General features: G+C 40.0%; 1 protein-coding gene and 1 long non-coding RNA gene across 2 annotated transcripts in view; one reads left to right on the top strand and one right to left on the bottom strand.

Annotated features, from left to right (window-relative positions):
* RELN (reelin) overlaps nucleotides 1–21712 on the top strand; it is a 468247-nt gene that overhangs the window by 201121 nt on the left and 245414 nt on the right. Inside the window, exons 7-8 of the mRNA XM_032796143.2 lie at nucleotides 6668–6764; nucleotides 13939–13990. Coding sequence (XP_032652034.1) covers nucleotides 6668–6764; nucleotides 13939–13990 — 149 coding nt within the window. The remainder of the gene's footprint in view (nucleotides 1–6667; nucleotides 6765–13938; nucleotides 13991–21712) is intronic.
* LOC116834207 (uncharacterized) overlaps nucleotides 2842–21712 on the bottom strand; it is a 35084-nt gene continuing 16213 nt past the window's right edge. Inside the window, exons 2-3 of the long non-coding RNA XR_004375893.2 lie at nucleotides 12214–12294; nucleotides 2842–2965 (exon numbers count right to left, since the gene is read on the bottom strand). This is a non-coding gene — a long non-coding RNA (uncharacterized LOC116834207). The remainder of the gene's footprint in view (nucleotides 2966–12213; nucleotides 12295–21712) is intronic.

The following is a 21712-nucleotide window of genomic DNA, read 5'->3' as shown; positions in this document are numbered from 1 at the left end:
TTGAAGGCGAGATTCAGTATCAAATCCAGTGCAGCTATAATAGTACACGTATATGTGAAGTCCTCAGCAAATCTTTGGTGAAAGAAGAAATGACTGTTGACGAGACATGTAAAAGTATATAAAATGGGATTATGAGAGTGACTGAACAAGTATTGGACTACAAAGAAACCAGTTGGATAATGGTTGAAGTGCTGCAGTTGCGTGACAAGCATAGATGATGAAGGAGAATAGGAGGGTGTAAGTCTAAGAAATAAGTACAAAAGGCTGACCAAAGAGATCAAACAGAAAGCAGAGAGAGACAAACACCTGGATATACAAAGCAGAAAATTGTGTGAAGAGAAGTACAACACAGTTGTATCACAAGATAAGAGAACTGAATGAGACATATGAGGTGAAGATGTCAGCAATGAAAAACAATCATGGACAAGTAATTGAGGATGAACAAGCAAAGAATAAGCAATGGAAAGAAATTTTGAACAGCTGTACAATGTGCAGAACCTGAGTAGATTGAAGTGGTCCTGGAGAAACTTCACAGCACAAATGAGGGACAGCAGATATCAAAATTCTTAGAAGAAATAAAGATCCTAATAGAAAGTTTGAAAAAGAAAAAGGTGCTGGGAATTGACAACCACAGAGCTGCTGCAAACAGGTGAGGAACATATAGTAAAGATGATGCACAAGCTGTCCATCAAGATTTACGAACAAGAGCAAATGCCGAATGAATCAGGGAAAGTGATAATAGAACCAGTCTATAAAAAAGGAGGTAAAAGTGAATGCAAGAACTGCAAAGGAATCAGATTACCGAATGTGCTGGGAGAAACATTCACTAAGACATTGCTGAGGCAAATGAAGAGATGTGTAGATGTGGCACTTACAGAGGAACAGGCAGGATACAGACCAGGATGAAGTACAACAGATCAGTTATTTGTGATAATACAGATATTGGAGAAGTACATAGAACACAACTGAACCTGTTGCAATTACTTTATGGACTTCAAGATGGCTTTCAATAGCATTTGTCAGAAAGAGTTGTAGCCAGTTATAAGAATGTATGGCATGCCCAAAAAACTGATCAAGCTGACAGAAAACATCTACAACAAGACAATGTATAAGGTGAGAGTACACAAGAAATGGATAGAATGGTTCAGGATGACCATAGGAGTTAGACAAGGATGCATGCTATCACCAGATTTGTTTAACTGAGTACTGGGGGCAGTAATGGCTGTAGCATTGAGAGATGAAACAGGAAGAGTCATATTATGTGGTAGAACAGAGCATAACTTTAGATTCGCAGGTGATATTGACTTCACTGCATTGACCAAGGAGGATTTACAGAGAATAAATGACAAGGTAGATTGGGAAGATAAAAAGAGAGAAGACAAAAAATATGACAATTGGAAGACAAGAGAAATAGGTAAAGATCAAACCATGAGACAAAGAACTAGAACCTGGCAGAAGAGAATACTTGAGAGTTTAAAGACTACAAAAATAAAAAATGAAGAGAGAAAAAATGGCTAAGGCAAGAAATAAAGCTGTTACAGAAGAATCAAGAAAGATGACTGCGATGGTTTGGACCCATGACAGAAATTTCACTGTCTTCCATATCACTTTGACTTATGCTCACCAGGTAAAATAATCTATTTCTCCACGGGGTCTGGGTGAATTACCCAAAAAACATTTCAGTTTAAATTCCACATCAGTCACAGTTCCACTGGTAGATTTCAGCACCTGGTCTAACAAAGATGTTGCATGTCAAGAGGGAGACTCACAGCAGGTGCAGAAACTCCTACTGGACCTCCGTCCATAACAGGTGTAGAATCTGTTAACCACCTAGTCTATCTATCACCCACAGGTGTAACCACATCCTGTGTCCCAGTCTTGAACCCTGTGTCAAAATACAGTGAATATCCCTGATCCCTGCACTGAGGTACTCTGGGCACAGAACCAGTGGATATAAATGGCAAAACCTCAAAATGAATACGAGTCTCATCCCATTTCTGCTCGAGCTTCCACAACACACAGTTCCTCCCTATGTGTATCACAGACCCAGCATCTTCAAATTAAAAAAATATCATATCTTTTTGTTCACCTGCCTTATATTAGTTACATGACCAAAATTCCTAATAGCCCTCTTAACTTTTGCTGTACAATAAGGGGACACGTCACTGATCAAAATGGTCCCATAGAGATCTAACCCAAATTGTGCACAAGTTTCCATTATCTTAACAATATTAATACAGTGTACAAATTCAATTACTATTTTCAGTAACACTAAATTCTTTCATAAGTAACTGCTGCAATATTCCTCAAAAAGAAATAAGAGGTGAGCTCTGAGCAGTCCTCAAGTCCCTGTCTGTTCAGGTGCAATTTGTAACCTTTGGGTGGGCTAGAGTTTACTTCACTGCCTTTTTCCTACTCTCTAAAACCAACTCCCATAGTAATGCACATGGAGACCCAGAATTCAGTCACTGAGGATTTTCAGCAAGGATTGCACAGGGTCAGCCTCCCTACAATTAAGTCCAAAAAGAGCAAAATGAATTACCATAACTTAATTCTTAAATACCAACTTCATAAAATCTTATAATGATAAAGAAACAGAAAAATAATAACTTAATTTCTACAACATAAGGCTACTTTATAAACCACATACATTAACTCCTCAGTTACACATAAACATAAACAAATTAAATCTAAACAGGTCAGTTGCTAGAGAAATACAGGGAGAAGTAACTCAGAGTTCCCAAAAGCTTAGGTTGAGTTCACATGAGTCTCAGTTACAGTCTTGGCTGACCAAAATCTATAGTCTGTTCAGTCAAAAACACTGCAACAATATCTTCTCTTCTAGAAACTTCCAACTGGATTCCATGCAGACTCTTTCTCCTCCTCCTCTGTTGAAATCATTCAGTTAACTAGTCAGCTAACTAATTAACCTACCACTCAGTTGAAGTACATAGAGGAAAAAAACCTGTTACAAGAAAAATACAAACTGTGACTAGCAATATGAAAGTGATTCTTTCCCCATCATCATATTTAAAGAAGAGAAGAGTTGGTGAATCACACTGAGACAATTTAAATAAATTAGTCTGGCTAAAATCAAATAACATTCCAGTTATAAAAGTAAAATAAAAGAAATAAGTTTCCCTTCCCAATTTTTCTTTTCTATAATGATCACTGCAGGAAGAGGGATAGCTCAGTGGTTTGAGCATTGGCCTCCTAAACCTAGCATTGAGTGTTCGATCCATCAGGGGGCCATTTGGGGCAAAAATATGTCAGGGACAGTGCTGGGTCCTGGTAGTGAAGGTAGGGGACTGGACTCAATGACCTTTCAGGTCCCTTCCAGTTCCATGCGATAGGTATATCTCCCTTTATTATTAGAGGCTTCCCTTTTGTAGGGTTAATATAATTAACCTGCTGCAAAATGCTTTAGAGTTAGGGGGAAAACAGCCTGCTTTCTGCTCCTGTGGCTTAGCTTCTCCCAACCCTCACAGTGCATGGGACCTTTTGCAAAGCATCTGCCCTGACTGCTTGCCTCATGGAATTTGAGTCCAGCAACAGGGAACCTACTGAGCATACCCAAAACTGCCTCCCCCAATTCCAGAAACTTCTGAGTGTGGAGAGCTAATTGTGCATCTGCCTAGCAACAGTGAGCCAGACACAACTCATTCCTACCCTCTCCCATAGATACCTTCAAGACATATCTCCCTATTAGGCATGTGGGGGGTTACACTAGCACTCCAGATCCTCAAAGGACAATCAGTACCTCCCAGAAGGAGCTCAGAGTCTCATAGGATCAGGCCCAATTTGAAGTCCTAGGATTAAAGCAACAAATCTCAGAGGTAGAGAGATGTGTGATTAATTGGCCAAGCTGCATTTTATTAGACTTATTTCAGATTTTCTTTATGCTTATTTTTGTTCTAATATTTAAGAACAGCCAAATTGGATCAGATCAATGGTCCATCTAGCCCAGTATCCAGTGGCCAATGCCAAGTACTTCAGAGGGAGTGAACAGAACAAGCAATCATCAAGTGATCCATCCCCTGTTATCCAATACCAGCTTCTGGCAATCAATGTGTAGGGACCAGAGCATGGGTTTGCATCCCTGACCGTCTTGGCTAATAACCACTGATGGGCCTATCTTTCAGGAACTTTTCTAGTTCTTTTTTGAACGCAGTTATCGTTCTAACATTCACAGCATCCCCTGGCAACTAGTTTCACAGGTTGACTGTATGCATAGTGTGAAGAAGTATTTCCTTTTGTTTGTTTTAAACCTGCTGTCTATTAGGTTTTTTTGGGTGACGGCTGGTGCTTGTTTTATGTGAAGGAGTAAATATCCAGTGGGTATGGAAAACAAAGTATAAGATATGCAACAAGTGGTTCTGAGCAGGTAATCACAGACCACAGACACTTATTCACTTCCTTATTCACTTTTGCCCCACTAGTCATGATTTTATAGACCTCTGTCATATCCCCTCTTAGTCATCTCTTTTTCAAGCTGAAAAGTCCCAATCTTTTTAATCTCTCCTCATACAGAAACAGTTCCATACCCTTAATCATTGTTGTTGACCTTCTCTCTACCTTTTACAATCTAATTTATCTTTTTTGAGATGGGGTGACTAGAACTGCACACAAAATTCAAGCTGAGGGCATACCCAGGGATGTATATAGGGGCGTGATCGCCATATTTGGGGTCGGGAAGGAATTTTCCTCCAGGGCGGATTGGCCGGGGCCCTGGAGGTTTTTCGCCTTCCTCTGCAGCGTGGGGCATGGGTCGCTTGCTGGTGGATTCTCTGCAGCTTGAGGTCTTCAAACCACAATTTTGAGGATTTCAATAACTCAGTCATGGGTTAGGGGTTGTTATAAAAGTGGATGGGTAGGGTTCTGTGGCCTGCCTTGTGCAGGAGGTCAGACTAGATGATCATATTGGTCCCTTCTGACCTATGAGTCTATGAGTTATGGTATTTTCTGTCTGATTATCTATCCCTTTCCTAATGATTCCTAACATTCTGTTAGGTGTTTTGAGTGTCACTGCACATTGAACAGATATTTTCAGGTAACTATCCACATTGACCCCAAGATCTCTTTCTTGAATGGTAACAGCTAAGTTAGACCCTATCATTTTGTATGTATAGTTGGTATTGTTTTCCAATGTACCAGTTTAGTGGGATTCCTTTGTAACATTTCACAGTCAACCTTGGGTTTAACTGTCTTGAGTAATTTTGTATCATCTGCAAATGCCATCTCACTGCTTACCCCTATTTCCAGATCATTTATGAATATGTTGAATAGCACAGGTCACTGTACAAATCCCTGGAGAACACCACTATCTATCTCTTTGCATTCTGAAAACTGACTATTTATTCCTACCTTTTGTTTTCTGTCTTTTAACCAGTTACTGGTCCATGAGAGGGCCATTCCTTTTATCCCATGACTGGTTATTTGCTTAAGAGCCTTTGGTGAGGGACGTTAAAGGCTTTCTGAAAGTCCCAGTACACTATATCCACTTGATCACCCTCATCTACATGTTTGTTGACCCCCTCAAAGAATTCTAATAGATTGGTGAGGCATCTTCCTTTTCACAAGCCATGTTGACTATTGCCCAACAAATCATATTTGTCTATGTGTCTGAAAATTCTGTTCTTTACTATAGTTTCAATCAATTTGCCTAGTACTGAATTTAGGCCTATTGGCCTGTAATTGCCATGGTTGCCTTTTTTTTAAAATGAGTAAAAGCATTTAAAATGAGTAACAGCATATTGTTAGCAAGAATATGGAATATTTAAATAAGATCTATTATAGTCTATGACTAAATGAGTTCGGTGTTACAAAACAACTCCAGGAAACATGTTCAAAATGGTCTATAAATAGTATGCTAATGTTTGAAATACATGTGACCTTAGTTGTTTTCTTTTGTCACATCGTTTACTATGACCAAGGCAATTGCCTACAAACACCATAAATAAGCCTCATGCTTTTAATCTTTGAAAAAATGCTACATAATAACTTTAAAAAAATTGTTTTCTGTTAAAGATAATGTTTCATTCAACCCAGCTGTTTTGGTTCACCCAAAAACTGCTTTTGGTCAACTTGAAATTATTTTTGTTCCAATTTTTCAGTTTGGCAAGCAAAGCAAAAAATCAGTTAGCTCTAGACCTAAGAGGTATCAGTAGCCACATAATCTTTAATAACTCACAATGACACTACCTGACATACACAGCCTATCCAATTTTAACAGTTCCCCATTGGTTTGTTCTGCAATGGAAATAAGTTGTTGATTGTATGATGCTGGGTTTGTATATATTTATTAAGTGAGTTGTCAATATTATGAAAGGAATATAGCCCCAGAGAAAATTAAGCTGGAAAACCATAATTAGGGGCATATTTGAAAATAAAGTAGGGGCACTTCTTTCAAATCTGTCAGAGCTTTTTTGAGGGACAGTAGTGGGGTGGGGAAGTAAACATTTTTCAGAAATTTAGGTTTTGTCCCTCCTAAATAGAGACATCTATCATGCATGATTGCCCTTTAAAATTCAGTGTTGAGATAACTAAATAGTTCCATTTGTCTGAGTGTCAAAATCAAACGTTCTTCTTTTAGCAGTTTAGCAGGTTCTTGCAGCCCCAGATGTATGATTTGTAATTTTCAGCTTGATGTGTTCTGATTTTCCTGCAGGTTTGAATGTAGTAACTGTGAGGTTGGAGAGCAGTGCGGTGTAATTATGCATGGCAGTGCTGTCACTTTCTGTGAGCCGTATGGTCCAAGAGAATTGGTAAGTGGATGTTTGCTAATTTGCATGGCTCATGGGACTTCAGGTTTTGAATTCAGACCTTATCAACCACAGTGATTCTGGTGTGCTTTGAAAGCTTGGTGTTCAGCAAAGAGGTTCTCAAGCAGTTCATAATGCATAGGATAGTAAGGTTAACTGTTTAAAACTCCTCACATTTTTTCTAAATATTTTCCATGCTTTTTGCATATGGCCAGGAAACCTTTTGAGTGAACTTTCATGAAAGTTATTTCAATGTTTAGAAAAGGCTGGAGGGCCAAAATATAGAACCAAATTTGGGGCCTAGGATGCTTTCTTCATTTTAGACAACCAAAGACTTACTTTTTCCTCTCTTATTTTATTTGGCTGTGTCTTATTTTCGTTATAGTCAAAAAATGTTAATTTGTTTGTGTAAAATACCACTCTGTGGCTTTAAAGCAGTCACTGCAGTCTGGATTAGTTACCTGCCTGTCCCGTAGAAGTCTCTGTGCCAAAATCAGTGGTGAGGTAAATGATGTCACAGTTTCAGGATAACTGCACCTTTATCTGCCACCTCTCTGGTCCGCTCCAGGACTGTCAAGTCAGCTGGAAACCAGAAACCTATCACCTGCCTCTGGGCAGGGACCCCCCTTCTGAATGGTGGTTTCAAGGTTGCATGACTTCCTGCCTTCCACTGTGATAGCCCCAGCAAGCCAGTCTGCCTAAAGGTCAGTGCCTGTGCATTGCTTTCTCTCCAAGGGCTATGAACAGTGTATTGCCAGCAATTCCAAGTGACCACACAGTTCTTTCTAAGTAAGCACATTTATTCTTAAGGTAAAAGCAAAGAACAGTTATTGAAACATTGAAAAGGTTTAAACACACACTAAACATACCAAGACTCATTCTTCAGTCATATAGGCCCCAGTAGACCACAAGGGTTGGGGCCCCCCTTGGACAGCAGATCCTTTCTATCTGGCTGATCAGAAAGGCCATGAGTCAGTTCAAGCTCATCCTTTTATATCACAAGCCTTTTCTTTGTTTCTTAGTCTCTGGAAAACCCAGTTTTAACCAGAACCAGTATACGCAAACTACCCCAGTGGCTGTAACATCTCTGGAGCTGTTTAGTCTCAGTGATTCACCTTAATCCCCCCCTACACTATTTTTAGTTTCTGTAGGAGCTATGGTAACCCTCCCCCATGGAGTAGAACATAATCATATGTAAACCATTTATAAATTTAATACAGTGGTCCTCAAAGATACTGCATGGGATTGCAGTATCTTGTTACTGTAAATATTACACATGGTGTGTAAATTGGGTGTAAAATGGATGTAAGTATCGAAGTAGTGTGATTTGCATTAATTTGGGATCCAGTGGGTATGGAAAAGAAAGTATAAGTTATACAACAATCCTACAATTGGCTCTGAGCTGGTGACCACAGACACATATGCAAAGGAGGCAGGATGCTTTCTGTAAGGAGTTTGGTAGTCAGAAATCCAACCTAAAATGTAGGCAATTTTAAAATAATATTCATGATTTTTAAGATTTTCTTGTTTGGGAAATGGTTGTCTTGTGATTTTTGAAGATAGGAAATTTTGATAATATTGTATCTTACACAGTACTCTTGAGACCAAATTTAACCCTGGCCTAAGCGGCACAACTCCCCTTGAACCACTAAATGACACATTGGTGACAGTAATACAACCTTGCCAAATATACACACATTTGACTAGCATATTTCTGTTACCATTTATGTGCATATTAATTTGATCATATTAATATGATCTGTTAATGTCTGCATTGCCTTGTGGTGTTTGACAAACACAATACAAATGCATGTGTTATGGTGATGGGAGAAATCATTTAAAAATATTTCATAAATTTCATGGATATAGTGGAACCTCACTGTTTCTCATTTCACTTATGCACAAACCTTGTGGGAGAATCCAGACATTGATGCCTCTGCCTGCTATTTTAAATATTATATGCATATTATGTGCATGTCTCATTTAATGCCTTGATATACTTGTGAAGAAAGAGGTTCCATTTTGTGTCCATTCAAAAATTGAAGTCACATGTTTGCGATACTTTTTCCACATTTTTTTACTCGTTGCTGATTAGGATGCTTGAAATTCAGCTCACAGTACAGATATTGAGCAAATAGACCTAGATTCCATGCTTTCCAAAGACCTAGATGGCATGCTTTTTATTCTGATTAACTTATTGTGCTCCACTAAATATGTATAATATAGACTACGCTCAGCAATTATAAAATTGAGTTTAAAATCCTGGACTGTGATTGGCTAAAGTGGTCATATGACCTGGTGGTTAACTGGCACTACCATACCATACCCTTTGAAACTGAAAATATTGATCATTTTCATATTGATAGTAACAGATGTGAATAAATCAAAATCTTACAAGTCATCATCCTAGCATAATTATTAGTGCACTTTATAAAAGCATTTCTATACCTCACTACCTCTGTGAGACAGGTAAATGTTATCTCATTTTACATAGAGGGAAATTGAGATACAAAGAGGTTAAATGACTTATCCAAGGTCACTGAAAGAGTCGTGCTAGAGCAAAGACTAGAACCAATTTGTTACTTTTTCCCAGTCCGGTGTCTAGGTCACTGGACAGTGCATCTCTGACTCACAGATGATGAATTTTAATACTCATTATATAATATTTTATTTTTCCTCTGACTCTCTCTTCCTTTTTTTTTTATTCCATCCCCCTGCTACCACCTAACTCTCACTTACCTTCCTCCAGCAGTTCAGGGCTCTGTTTTTCATCCCTGATGTTCAAGTCTCTTCCTCCCTAAATAATCAGATTTCCTTTCTCCATCCTAAGCCAGTCCTTTATCTTGTTGTCCTTACACATGGTTGCTGAAACCCCTGGTCACATCTCAGGCTCAGGGTGCTTGTACATTTTATTTTTGCTTTGAAATACTTAAGCAAGATGAGAAGAATTTGCAAAATTAAATTAATTAGATGGTTTTTTTTCAAGGCTCTGCATCCTCCCACTGCTGCTCTCAATTGCTGCATGGAGGAATCAGTCTAGTATATAGAGGTTTTTAATGCCAAACCACACATGTTGTTTGGTTGGGATATCACCACTACAGGAATCATAGGACAACTGATAGCTGCTGATATGCGGCAAGCAAAATAATAGATGTTCATTTAAAATTTCTCATCATTCTGGAAACTGCAGGTTCCTCTTTATCTGCAGCCCCCAATCCCTACCATCTTGATTAGCAATAATTAATGTAAACAGTTCCTAACAACCTGTATTTACATCATTTTCTAAAGGGATAAAGCAATTAAAAGAAGATTTAATTATCAAAAAGTACTGGCCAATTAATTAACAGTTTAATTTAATTCTACAAGAATACCTCTTCCATGGTAATTGATATATTTAATCTATTGAAGATAAGAGCCACAGAACATTGATAAATTGAAGGCTTTCTTGTTGAAATTAGAACCCACACAACAGAATTAACTAAATGTAAATTAAAATAATAGCTGCTCATACCTCAAGTCAGAAAGCACTTTATTATTTGGCAGGATAAACGTAATACCAGTGTTGAACCTATCCTAACTAAACACACACGAATGAAGAGTTAAATGTTTCTTTAAAGGGGTTTTTAATTATTTAAGGAAAGCTTCATTATATCTGTTGAGAGGCTAATACTGTTTATTCGGAAGATCGTAAAGTGTTAGAGGTATAGTTTCAGCACAGGGCACATACACATAGGTCCAGGTTTTTAGATGCATTTCTAAAAAGTGGATGCTTCACATGACATGAAAAGCCTTTAAAATATATCCCATCAAGTCCTTCTTAGTTCACAGATTATTACCAACCATAAGAAATTTTCCTGGCTTTTTTTTTACTAAGATCAGAGTATAACTATAAGAAATTTCCCCTCTGAATGTAGCATGCATGCATGTGCATGTTCAAAAACCAGATCTCAAACATCAATCTCTGTTGTTTCTAAGTCTCCCTGGACCCATCTTGCTAATCACTACTGTAGCACTTCCCTGTTTGGGTAGTCTTAACATGTGATCTTCTTTGATACTGACATTAATTGCATTTCAGGTGGCAGATTGTCTCAAGTACGGATAAGTTGTGTGGCTAAAACTGTACCAAAAACACTGACTTATCTATCTTCCATATCAAATCAGACTCTTTTATTTGTCTGGTATAGATGTCCAAATCAAACTTTTAAAACGCTCAACCCTTTAGAACAGGGGTGGGCAAACTTTTTGGCCTGAGGGCCACATTGGAGTTGCAAAACTGTATGGAGGGCCGGGTAGGGAAGACTTTGCCTCCCCAAACAGCCTGGCCCCTGCCCCTATCTGACCCCTCCCACTCCCCCCCCCCCTGACTGCCCCCATCAGAATCTCCGACCCATCCAGTCCCCCCTTCTCCTTGTCCCCTAACCGCCCCCTCATGGGACTACCCACCCCTAACCACCCCTGGAACCCCACCCTCATCATACCCCTCTGCTCCCAGTCCCCTGACTGCTCTGACCCCTATCCACACCCCCGCCCCTTGACAGGCCCCCTGGGACCCCACGCCTATCCAAACCCCTCTGTTCCCCATCCCCTGCCCCCTATCCACACCCCTGCCCCTTGACAGCCCCTCTGGGACTCCCACACTTATCCAACCCCCCACCCCCTGACCACTCCCCAGAACTTCCACCCCATCCATCCTCCCCCTGTCCCCTGACTTCCCCCCAGAACCCCTCATTCCTTATCCAACTCCCTGGCCCCAGCCCCCTTATCTTGCCGCTCAGAGCAGCATGTCTGGCAGCTGTGCCACCCAACCAGAGCCAGACACGCTGCCACACTGCTCAGCAGGAGCACGAAATCCTGCCACCCAGAGCACTGCCCACGCCAGGGGCAACTCTAGGTATTTTGCCGTCCCAAGCATAGCAGTCAGGCTGCCTTACGCGGCTTGCCTGCGGGAGGTCCCCGGTCCCACGGATTCGGTGGCTTGCTTGCGGGAGGTCCCCGCTCCTGCAGATTCAGCGGCTTGCCTGCGGGAGGTCCGCCAAAGCCACGGAACCAGCGGACCCTCCGCAGGCAAGCTGCTGAAGGCAGCCTGCCTGCCACCCTCGTGGCGACCGGCAGAGCGCCCCCCATGGCTTGCTGCCCCAATCACGCGCTTGGCGTGCTGATGCCTGGAGCCGCCCTTGGCCCGCACAGCGGTGTAGCTGCGGGGGAATGGCGGGGGGCTAGCCTCCCTGGCGGGGAGCTCATAGGCCGGGCAGGACAGTCCCGCAGGCTGGATGTGGCCCGCAGGCCGTAGTTTGCCCACCTCTGCTTTAGAACTTAAAAAAAGGAATTTTGTGGAATTCATCAACAAAGAGGCAGTAGGATTTGTTTTGGTTTCAAGGTATCAGGAGAGACATCCCTTAGGACATTCTTTCTTCACCTTTAATACCTCTAAATCTGTTGTCTCCATTCTCACCTGCTGGTGTTGTTGCAAGTTCTGATGTGATAGGGCAGAGTGCACTCTTGGGATATCCACTTGCCAAGATGAGGAAATCTACTGAAATTCCCAAAAGACAGAAATACCAATGCATATCACTAAGCACTACCAGTTGTTCTGTGGCACTGAAGTCCTGAAAAAGAATCAAAAAGCCTCTAAGTTTAGAACAAGCTTTTGTTCTGCATCTTAGCCCTAATAGGCTGTCAGTGGGAAATGTGGAAATTCAGACATAAATGAGAAATAGGATTTACCGTATATATTTTTCAAGAAATATTAGTTAATAAAAGAAGGCAGGTATGCCTGAGAATGCCTAATAATGAAAGAGATCGTGTGCACACCTCATGCCTCAGGTAAATTGTACAGAAATTGCATTGTTCATCATTACAAACTAGAACTATCTTTGTAATACTGCCAAGGCCACTTAAGTGATGGTGACACAAATTCAGATTGTTCAGCAAAGCTGGCTTTTATTTGTGCACTTGACTTTTTCAGTAACTGTGTTTATAAACTGCCATTCTTGTTCCCATTTTGATTTCTACTCTTCCTTTGTTTACCCCACTTATTTGATTCCCCCTATCCTCACTCATACAAAAAGAGTTTCTTGTCACATGGCATACACTGCTTTGTTGTGGAATATCAATTGCTGTGAATTTGATGGAGGAGTCTTGGTTCTTGAGTTTTTTATGATGCACAGGAACCATCTTTTTTTCTGTTCTGTGTTTGTACAGAGCCTAATATAATGGAGTCCTGGTCCATGACTAGGGTTCCCAGGGACTATGGTAATACAAACAATAAACAGTTATAATCAAATAATAAATTATGTGAACGTGACACTGCACAGAGTCATTGCCCTCCCATGAAAAACAGGGTTGAGGTTAACTTTCATCTTGTTACATGTTGATCTCTGTAAACAGTCACAGTGCTAATTTAGCTCTTCCCTCCCCCGCTCCAATGTTCTAGTCAAGGAGCCTTTTTAAGCAATAATTTTGCTTGCTATCTACCAGTATAATTAATTATAGGATTCAAAATGAGTCAGAAAGGACTGGAACTTCATTATGGTACTTCTTGGGTGATACTACCACTTCCAGCAAATACTGAAGTTTTTAGCTCTTAATGGTTTTCAAGAAAACCTTCCCAACATGGACTGATGAGGTTTTGTATGGGAGCCATCAGAGGAGGGGGCTGATTATATACACTTCATATCATAACAGTATTTAGCTATAAGTACAAAACCTAGTTGCTTTATGTTATGCTATATATGTGAAGTTTTGAATTTAGCTGATAAGCACTTAGATTTTATTATTCCATTTTACAATTTTAGGCCCTGGTTCTACATTAGGATCTGCTCGTGCATATCCTTGAGCCTATGCAGAGTCCCACTGAAGTTATGAATTCATTTTTTTAAATCTTTCAGATCGCTGATCAAGCACTAGTACATTGAAAAATTTACTGGAGCTATAAAAATTTGTACTGCCACAAACAAAAAGAGTTTCTCATTGTGACATATGATAAGATAACAATAATCCAAATGACAAAACAGAAATGTCCATGATCTGTCAATCTGAAAGGTTTAGAAATGAAAGATTTATACATGGGAGATCTGGGCATCCACAGGACTCCCATATTTTTTAAAAGGTTATAAATATATTGTTTTGCTGATTTAATGCAATGTTTCTTCTATTTTTCATGTTTTTCCTCCTCTAGACCACCACTAGTCTTAACACAACCACAGCTTCTGTCCTTCAGTTTTCCATCGGTAAGTTTATATAGCAATTTTATTTTAAAAGGTATTAAAAGGTCATTGTTAATGTGGAAAACAATAAATTTTAAATTTACGTTTTTGGCCATAATTTCCATCTGCCATGAGAAATTAAATCAATCTTAAAAAATTGTAACATTTCTTGACCCCCGATGATATTTAGAGCTGCTAACCAAAACAACAGAAAGAAAGAATTTTAGCAGTTTGTCTAACCTTATATAATTATTGGTTTATCCTTTCATGCTTATTTCATTATCTAATAGATAATCAGCATTGTGTAGGGTTACCGTATGTCATGTTTTGGCTGGCACAGTCCCTTTTTTAAGCCCTGTCCCACCCACCAGTTGGCAAGAGCAAACTGGACAAATGCAGTTTTGCCAAAAAAAGTGGAGTGCAACCCCTAGCTGGGCATGGAGGAATGTGCAGGGGGGAAGGAGGGTGAGCCACAACGCCAGCCCTGCCTGGGGTGGAGGGCTCAGGCCAGTGGCTCGAGTCCAGCCAGCCCAGCGCAGGTGATTGGCCGGGGGTCTTGCGCCAGCCCCGTGCAGGTGATTGGCAGGGGGTCTTGGGCCAGCCCCAGGCACGTGGAGGAGACAGGGGCCTCAGGCTGGTGGCAGGGGGACTTGGACCAGCTGCGAGCAGCAGGGGAGTTCAGACTGGCCTGCACGCAGGGATGTGGCAGGGTGTTCGGGCCACCCCTGTGGGTGGGCGGGTGGCAGGCGGGATCCGTCTGGACCTGTATGTAGGGGAAGTGAGAGGGGAGCTTTAGGCAGGCCCCACACAAATGGATGGCTGGGAAGACTAGGGGATGGTGGGGCCTCAGGCCAGCCCTGTGTGGTGTCCCATTTTCCCTTTGGGAAAATATGATCACCCTAGCATTATGACAGTGATTGCCTATTCTTTAAAATGGTTTAAGAAAAAATGACGAAGTAAAAATGGATCCCCCTCTCTCAATATATTAAAACTCAATGTGTCTTTGAATCATATCTGCTTCATTTAGTGCCTAAAGGAAGTTTTTGCTACTATTAATGCTGCTGTGTCAATAATATACTACCGATTATAAATGGCTACAGTTTGGCACTGTAGAGTATAGGCACCAGTGTTTTGTGCTGTGAGACTGATTTGGAAGAAACTTAATTTCTTAGGGCATGATTCATTACAAAATGTGGAGAGAGAATGTTCTCATGGTGAAGATAATTCAGTAAGAATAAACAGGCAAGGAATGTTGACTGTTTCTTCTGTGGATTCCCAGAAATGTATTGCCAAATTATATTCTCCTTCTAAAAAAAGTAATTCTCCTAGCTTAGTGTACATCAGCAGGGTTGTGATTAAACTGTGGAAATCTCTCCTGGAAATGAGAACTATGAGTTAGAATGATGTACCTCAAGTGATTTGGATTTAAAACAATTCTAAGACCAAATTCCAATGGGTTCTAAACTACCAGTCAGCAAGATTCATTTTTATATTATTTTAAATTGTTCATTTGGGTTTTTATTTTATCTCATAACTACTTACCACAATACAAGTAACTATACTGTAGTTAATCTCTAGTGAGGGAGTCACTATTACTATTCAGAGGGATTTATTTTATTTTAAACTATTGTTTTTACAAAACCAGTCAGATGTGCACATGCATAACCTGAGTGACTGTGTAATCATATGGCTATACCTCTAATCCTTCCTCATCCCATCCATTCTGGTATGTATCACCCTCACCCATTGTTTCATATCTGCAATTTTAGGCTTTGATCCTATAACTGGTAAGAGGTGGGTATGCCTGTGCACTGTGCAGACTGCCGTTGGAGCCAATGGAATTGGTTTTAGAACTGTTTGCAACTGGAACTACTAGATGTTTTCTTCTCCAACTGATTGTTCTTCTTGCCATGAGAAGTTTTCATAGTTTAATCAAAACCCCACTGAGAGATTCATCTAGGAGAAATACTTTTTTTTTTAATGAACATAGCAGTCTGATCACACACTATCAATTGCAGGATTGAGGCTTTAGTTTGTATGCTTTTGGGGATAAGGACAATGTCTTCTGTGAAGCATCTAGTATACTGTTGGGAACTATGAAATAAATAATAATACAGGTGGGAAATGTCTGTAAAGAGAAATTTATGAATGGGGGGGTAGATGGAGAGAAGGAAGAAGGCACTTTACCTAGAGGGCTCAATGAGATTAACTGCCCTGTATGTTTTCATATTAGAAATGCAAAAGAGTTCAAAATACTTGTCAACAAGTATGTTAACAATACAGACAACAACAAAAAAGATTCCCCCCGGAGTAGAGAGTTAAAGAAATCCCTGCATCAAACAGTTTCAGTTGGGGAGTGCTGGAGGAGACTGGGTGGGATCCTCCAGAGCCCAGGCACCCACAACCCCCTTCTCCCAGAGCCCAGCTTGGGTGAATCCTCTGGCTCAGATACCTGCACCCCCAGAGCCTTTACTCCTCCAGCTTCTTTACTGTCCCACTGAGGGATGCAGTGTGGTGAGGCCCTGCCTTCCTCACCCTTTGCCAGAGCCTGGTCTCCCGGGCTCTCTCCCATTCTCAGGAGTGTGAGAATCAAGCCAGGCAGCCAGAGTGTGCAAGGCCTCCAACCTTGCCATGCTGGGTGCTCCACTCACTGCAAGCCGAAGATCTGGGTTCCGCAGAGTCCAAGTCCCCTAACAGCCACCAGCAACTCTGCAGCTCCAATTCTGTGGGGAAAACAGGGAATTCTGCGCAGAACATTAATTCAGCATAAATTCTGCATTGTACAGTAGAATCATAGAATCATAGAATATTAGGGTTGGAAGAGACCTCAGGAGGTCATCTAGTCCAATCCCCTGCTCAAAGCAGGACCAACACCAACTAAATCACCCCAGCCAGGGCTTTGTCAAGCTGGGCCTTAAAACCTCTACGGATGGAGATTCCACCACCTCCGCAGATAACCCATTCCAGTGCTTCACCACCCTCCTAGTGAAATAGTGTTTCCTAATATCCAACCTAGACCTCCCCCACTGCAGCTTGAGACCATTGCTTCTTGTTCTGCAGTGGCGCAGAATTTCCCCAGGAGTAAAAAGGATCCTAAAGCTTGTTATATTAGATTAGTAGTACACTGTACATTCAAACCCCTAAGCAACAATTAAGTTTAGTCTTTTCACTAGTCCTCTTCCACTGCCAACCACCAGGTGTTAATCTGGTGGGTTTTAATAATTTGAGTTAGAGAAAAGGATAATGACAAATGAATTAAGCACAAAATGGCCCAGATTTCATCATAAATCCCAAAGCTTCTTAAATCATGTGTACAGGAAGGATAATTTCTCAGTGACATTTTCATTAACTGAGCTTCTAACTAGTGTCCCTAAAGTGCCACATATTCAATAGCCATGGGTTCTTTTAAAGGCAACAGTGTCAAACTGCAGAAGGTTTGTATTACCTTCTTATTGAGACAGTGAATAATTACTTTGAAGAGTTACTTAGTAAGACTTGCACTTACTGATATACAGCCCCTGTGACATCTTCCCAGGGTTTACCGGATTTGCCTGCTGTGCTGAGTTGTGTTTGAATTGTTCAGAACCATTAGCGTTGGTTTTGACCTAAATGTTGGGATGGTGTTTACATTAGCCCACTATCTGCCCAAGCGTTTACTTCAGATTTCCTCATCATCCTTGACTGTATTTCTCTAAGACCAAATGCTTCTGTTCCTGATACATGAAAGACAAATTCTAACATTTACTTTAATGTGCAGTGGAATTGCTCTTAATTAAGATGTTTAAAGTAATACCTTTGGGCTCTGTCAAACCAGAATTTCTAATTCCACAGTTTGGGGCCATGGAGAATCAAACATGAGCTTCCAAACCCAACTGCCATCAAGCATTAGCATGATTCATTAGCTGAAGTATTCTCTGCATCTCACTCACAAACTCAGGCTTCCCCCTTAGCTGCATCTCTGAACTTCCACAGAACATGATCTGCCATCCCCATAGGCCAATATGAAGATGGTGACTCATATTAATGATAGACTGATGACTGAACTGAGCACACACAGAGACCTATAAGATAGCTGTAAGAAGGAAGAGTGATGAGAGGAAAGTCTCGAGGTGGAGCAGCCCTGAGGCATGAGTTTTGTAGACAGGCATCGCTTCACTCCTGATGGTTGCAGATTTCTGTGTGTATGTTCTTTTTGAAAGTGTGTACTCCAAAGCTTCGCTGCATGTATGTTTTGCATCCTGTAACAGTGCATTAAGCATTAGCAGACTATTTAATTTTCTTTTTCTCTGTGGTGTTCATGAGACAAGTATAAAGCAATAGCATAAGACTCTGTGGTGAGTCCAAACACATACACATCCCCTGACCCTGTACTGGAGATGGATGCTACTGGAACTGACCAACTGCATGTAAATCTAATATGAAAATACTTAACATAAAAACAAGATATTATTTTGAAGAAATCGGTTACCCAGTCTTACTCTCATAACTTATTATTAATGCTGGATCATCTGTTATACAGCTAGTTGTTTTAAAGATGTGTAGGTAGCTTGTAAAGTACAAACTACACTATCTTCATTTTTGCTTATACAAAACTTTTGAATACCTCTAATTTGTTATGTGACTAACATGACTGTAAGCAACCAACAGGCCAAATACTGGCTAAATAGGAAATGTTTGCTGAAGGCAGGATTCTAATATAATAATCTTGTTTCAGCTTGAGTTTCTATGCTGTGATTTAGTAGATCCTCTGTCATTATCCCAGTTCTAACCTAAATTACTTGGGCTGATCTATGGTTTCCGTAGAAGCATGGCCATTTTGTCTGAGTTAAATTTGTTTTGATTTATTTCAAAAGAAAAATAAAAGTGAAACTCAAAAGGTGCAAACTCATGTGAAGTTTAACCAGAAAGACAAATTGCATGAACACCTGCAAATGAAACCTCTGAGCTACTCCCTTTTCTGCCTACTGTGCAACATTCTGATAAATACTAAAGGAAAATGATCACAAAGATAATCTATTTTCATGTTCATTGGGACCTATGTAACCTATGTTGTCAGGTGCTGTTTCAAAACAGTCCTGTTGGTTTTTATCAGCTGTGTTGCTGTTTGCCCTGCTAAAAAAATAAAAAGAAAGAAAAATGGTGCAACAGTGAACAACATTTTGGGAGAGGAGGCTTGAGTTTTGCTTTAATCTGCCAGGCAAAACTATGTCTGCTGTGGTGGCAGGGGTGGGGTGGTATTAGAAGCGCTTTTGTTTTACTACTCCAGAGAAAGTGCACCACTTCCTTAACACACAGTTTAAAGAAACTGAGGATAAGTAGCCAAGGAAGAGGAAAATGAAAATTAAAACACAGAGGCCACTGAATTTGCAATGTGCAGTACAACTGAATATGTATTCATCCAGTTAGAGTTTAATTTGTTTAGTGTAATTATTTAATACCTGGTTTGAGTTTTATAATTTTTACATATAAATGTTCATTTGAGCCTACTTGGCTCTTTTTTTTTTGGATTATATAAATTACTCAATTCAAATAAATAAAATCAATCTGAATAGATACAATTATTTATTTATGTACTTATTAATGTCCCACAAGAATCTAGGTATGTGGATGGAAGCACATGTGAAAGTTCTGTCTGGATAGCTAAAGAAATGCAATTGACTTTTGCCACCTACACTTTTTTCATAGTATACTTGTGCCTTTCATGGTACTTCTAAATGTTTTTAATATTTTTCTATTTCTTATAGTGACTAGGTACTTATGCCCTTGGGAATGTTCTCATAAGGCTTTTTGGCCCTTGCCGCTGGTGTTAAAACCGTTGGCACAGATTATATATGAGATGTGTGGTGTAGTGTCTACATGTTAGTCTGGAGCCAGGAACTCCTTGTTTCTAATCATAGGCTGGAGAAATGACTTTTTTACTACTGCTGCTTCTTTCCCTATCTGCCTTCCTGGTTCTCTACTGCTTCTCCCTATCCCACCTTATTCAACTGCTCTTATCACATGCTGCTGTTGCTCCCTATGTTGTTCCAGTTTTTCCTGCCCAAACGTCCCTCAGAATATCACCCTTATTGAAAAGTCCTATGGAATTAAATACCAATGAAACCTGTAGTGTTCTACAGAAATGTAATAGTTTTTATAGAAATTACTCTATAAACCCCTATTATCATTCTCTATTTATTACATTTATTCTACTGATATTTTAGCCTTTCTGTATAATTCTCTGGCATGGATAAAATTATTGATTAAATTCAAGAGGATTGCTTGAAAAAAAAAGCTAAAGAAAAGTTATCAATTTCTATCAAACTCTATTGAAACTGTCATACGGACAGGACCCCGCTCCTTGTTTTTGCAGCTGCCACTGACCCTTCCCACTTAGGAAGTCCCTCTGCTTTCTTCCTATTGCCATTCATCTGAATGTCTTCTCCCCTCAAAAAAGTTTCAGGATGCAGGATTCAAATAAAATGTAAAAGAACACACATATATTTACACATATATTATAGATATACTTAATGTAAAGTGTGACTGCAAAAAAATTAAGCTAGCAATTTGTTTGATCATTCTCAATTTTTACCTCCCACTGTTGTGACTTTTTCTTTTCTCTAATGAAATGAGTCAAGGGAAAATCATCTCAGCCTTCACGTAGAATTTCCTGACTTTTGTAAGGTTATAAAACCCTTCACTTTTCTTAAATACAGCAATATAATTATTTTGATCTTGGCGGCTTATATTTTTATAGAAGCACTTTTTTAAAAAGAAAAAGAGGTGTGTGTGTGTATATATATACATATATATAAACTATATGTAATGAAATCTCCTCTATTACGCTATATACATTTATTCAATCTTCCACAATGCTTGTTTGTTTCACAGTCTACTGCATAAGTGTATGTAGAGGACAATTTTAGTATGTCTTCGATTAGCGCATAGGTAGGAATCATAAATTTGTATGTGGATCCTTGACATGATAGATTGTAATGACTCCAAAAGGCTCTCGTGTCAGAGATGTTGAGTTAATGGTCAGAAATGTTGAGTTAATGAATCATTAACTTAATAGTCTCTCTTACTCTTCCTGAACCATTAAGGTTGATAGGGTCAATGTGAAGACTCTTTTTGCTCAGCAAGTCCACATACCAAGAATCCATCTGACATTTCTTAGGAGAGAATGCACGGAGCTTGTCTAGTATCTGTAGTAAAGCCAGGCAACTCACTTGACTTTTATTTATTATTTCATTATTTCAGTGGCAATTTGTTTTATTACCATCATGAGTCCTGCAGAATTGTACTTTAAAACATAACTTGTTATATATAAGTGAAAGGCACACCTATTTTGCACTATCATAAATTTACACTATCCAAATGATTTTGTTTTTTTTTAACAAAATCCTCAAATGCACCCTAAGGCCTTATATGCAAAGTTTTTATAGTTGGCTCTTCTATTAACTTCAGTACATGAGAGATCATAATGGACAAATGTGATCTTAGAGAGACACAAGCTGAATGTTCTTTTTCGAGTAGATGCAGACACGGATTCTACTTCCACGCCAGCAGCATATCAGGCAGCCTCTCTGTCCTGACCTCTCCCTTGGTCCAGGACTTTGTAGCCACACTGGCTGGCTGGGACCCTGAACCTGTCGGGTCTGTTGTCGCTACACCCCAGTGATTCCCTTCCACACTCAGTGGAAATGGGGCCAATGTACAGGGGACCTCCTCAGCACCAGGAACTTTGGTATCCCTATGACCAGCGCT

This window comes from Chelonoidis abingdonii, chromosome 1 (assembly GCF_003597395.2).
Source record: "Chelonoidis abingdonii isolate Lonesome George chromosome 1, CheloAbing_2.0, whole genome shotgun sequence".
NCBI lineage: Eukaryota > Metazoa > Chordata > Testudines > Testudinidae > Chelonoidis > Chelonoidis abingdonii.
This window is presented reverse-complemented; position numbering and strand designations above follow the sequence as displayed.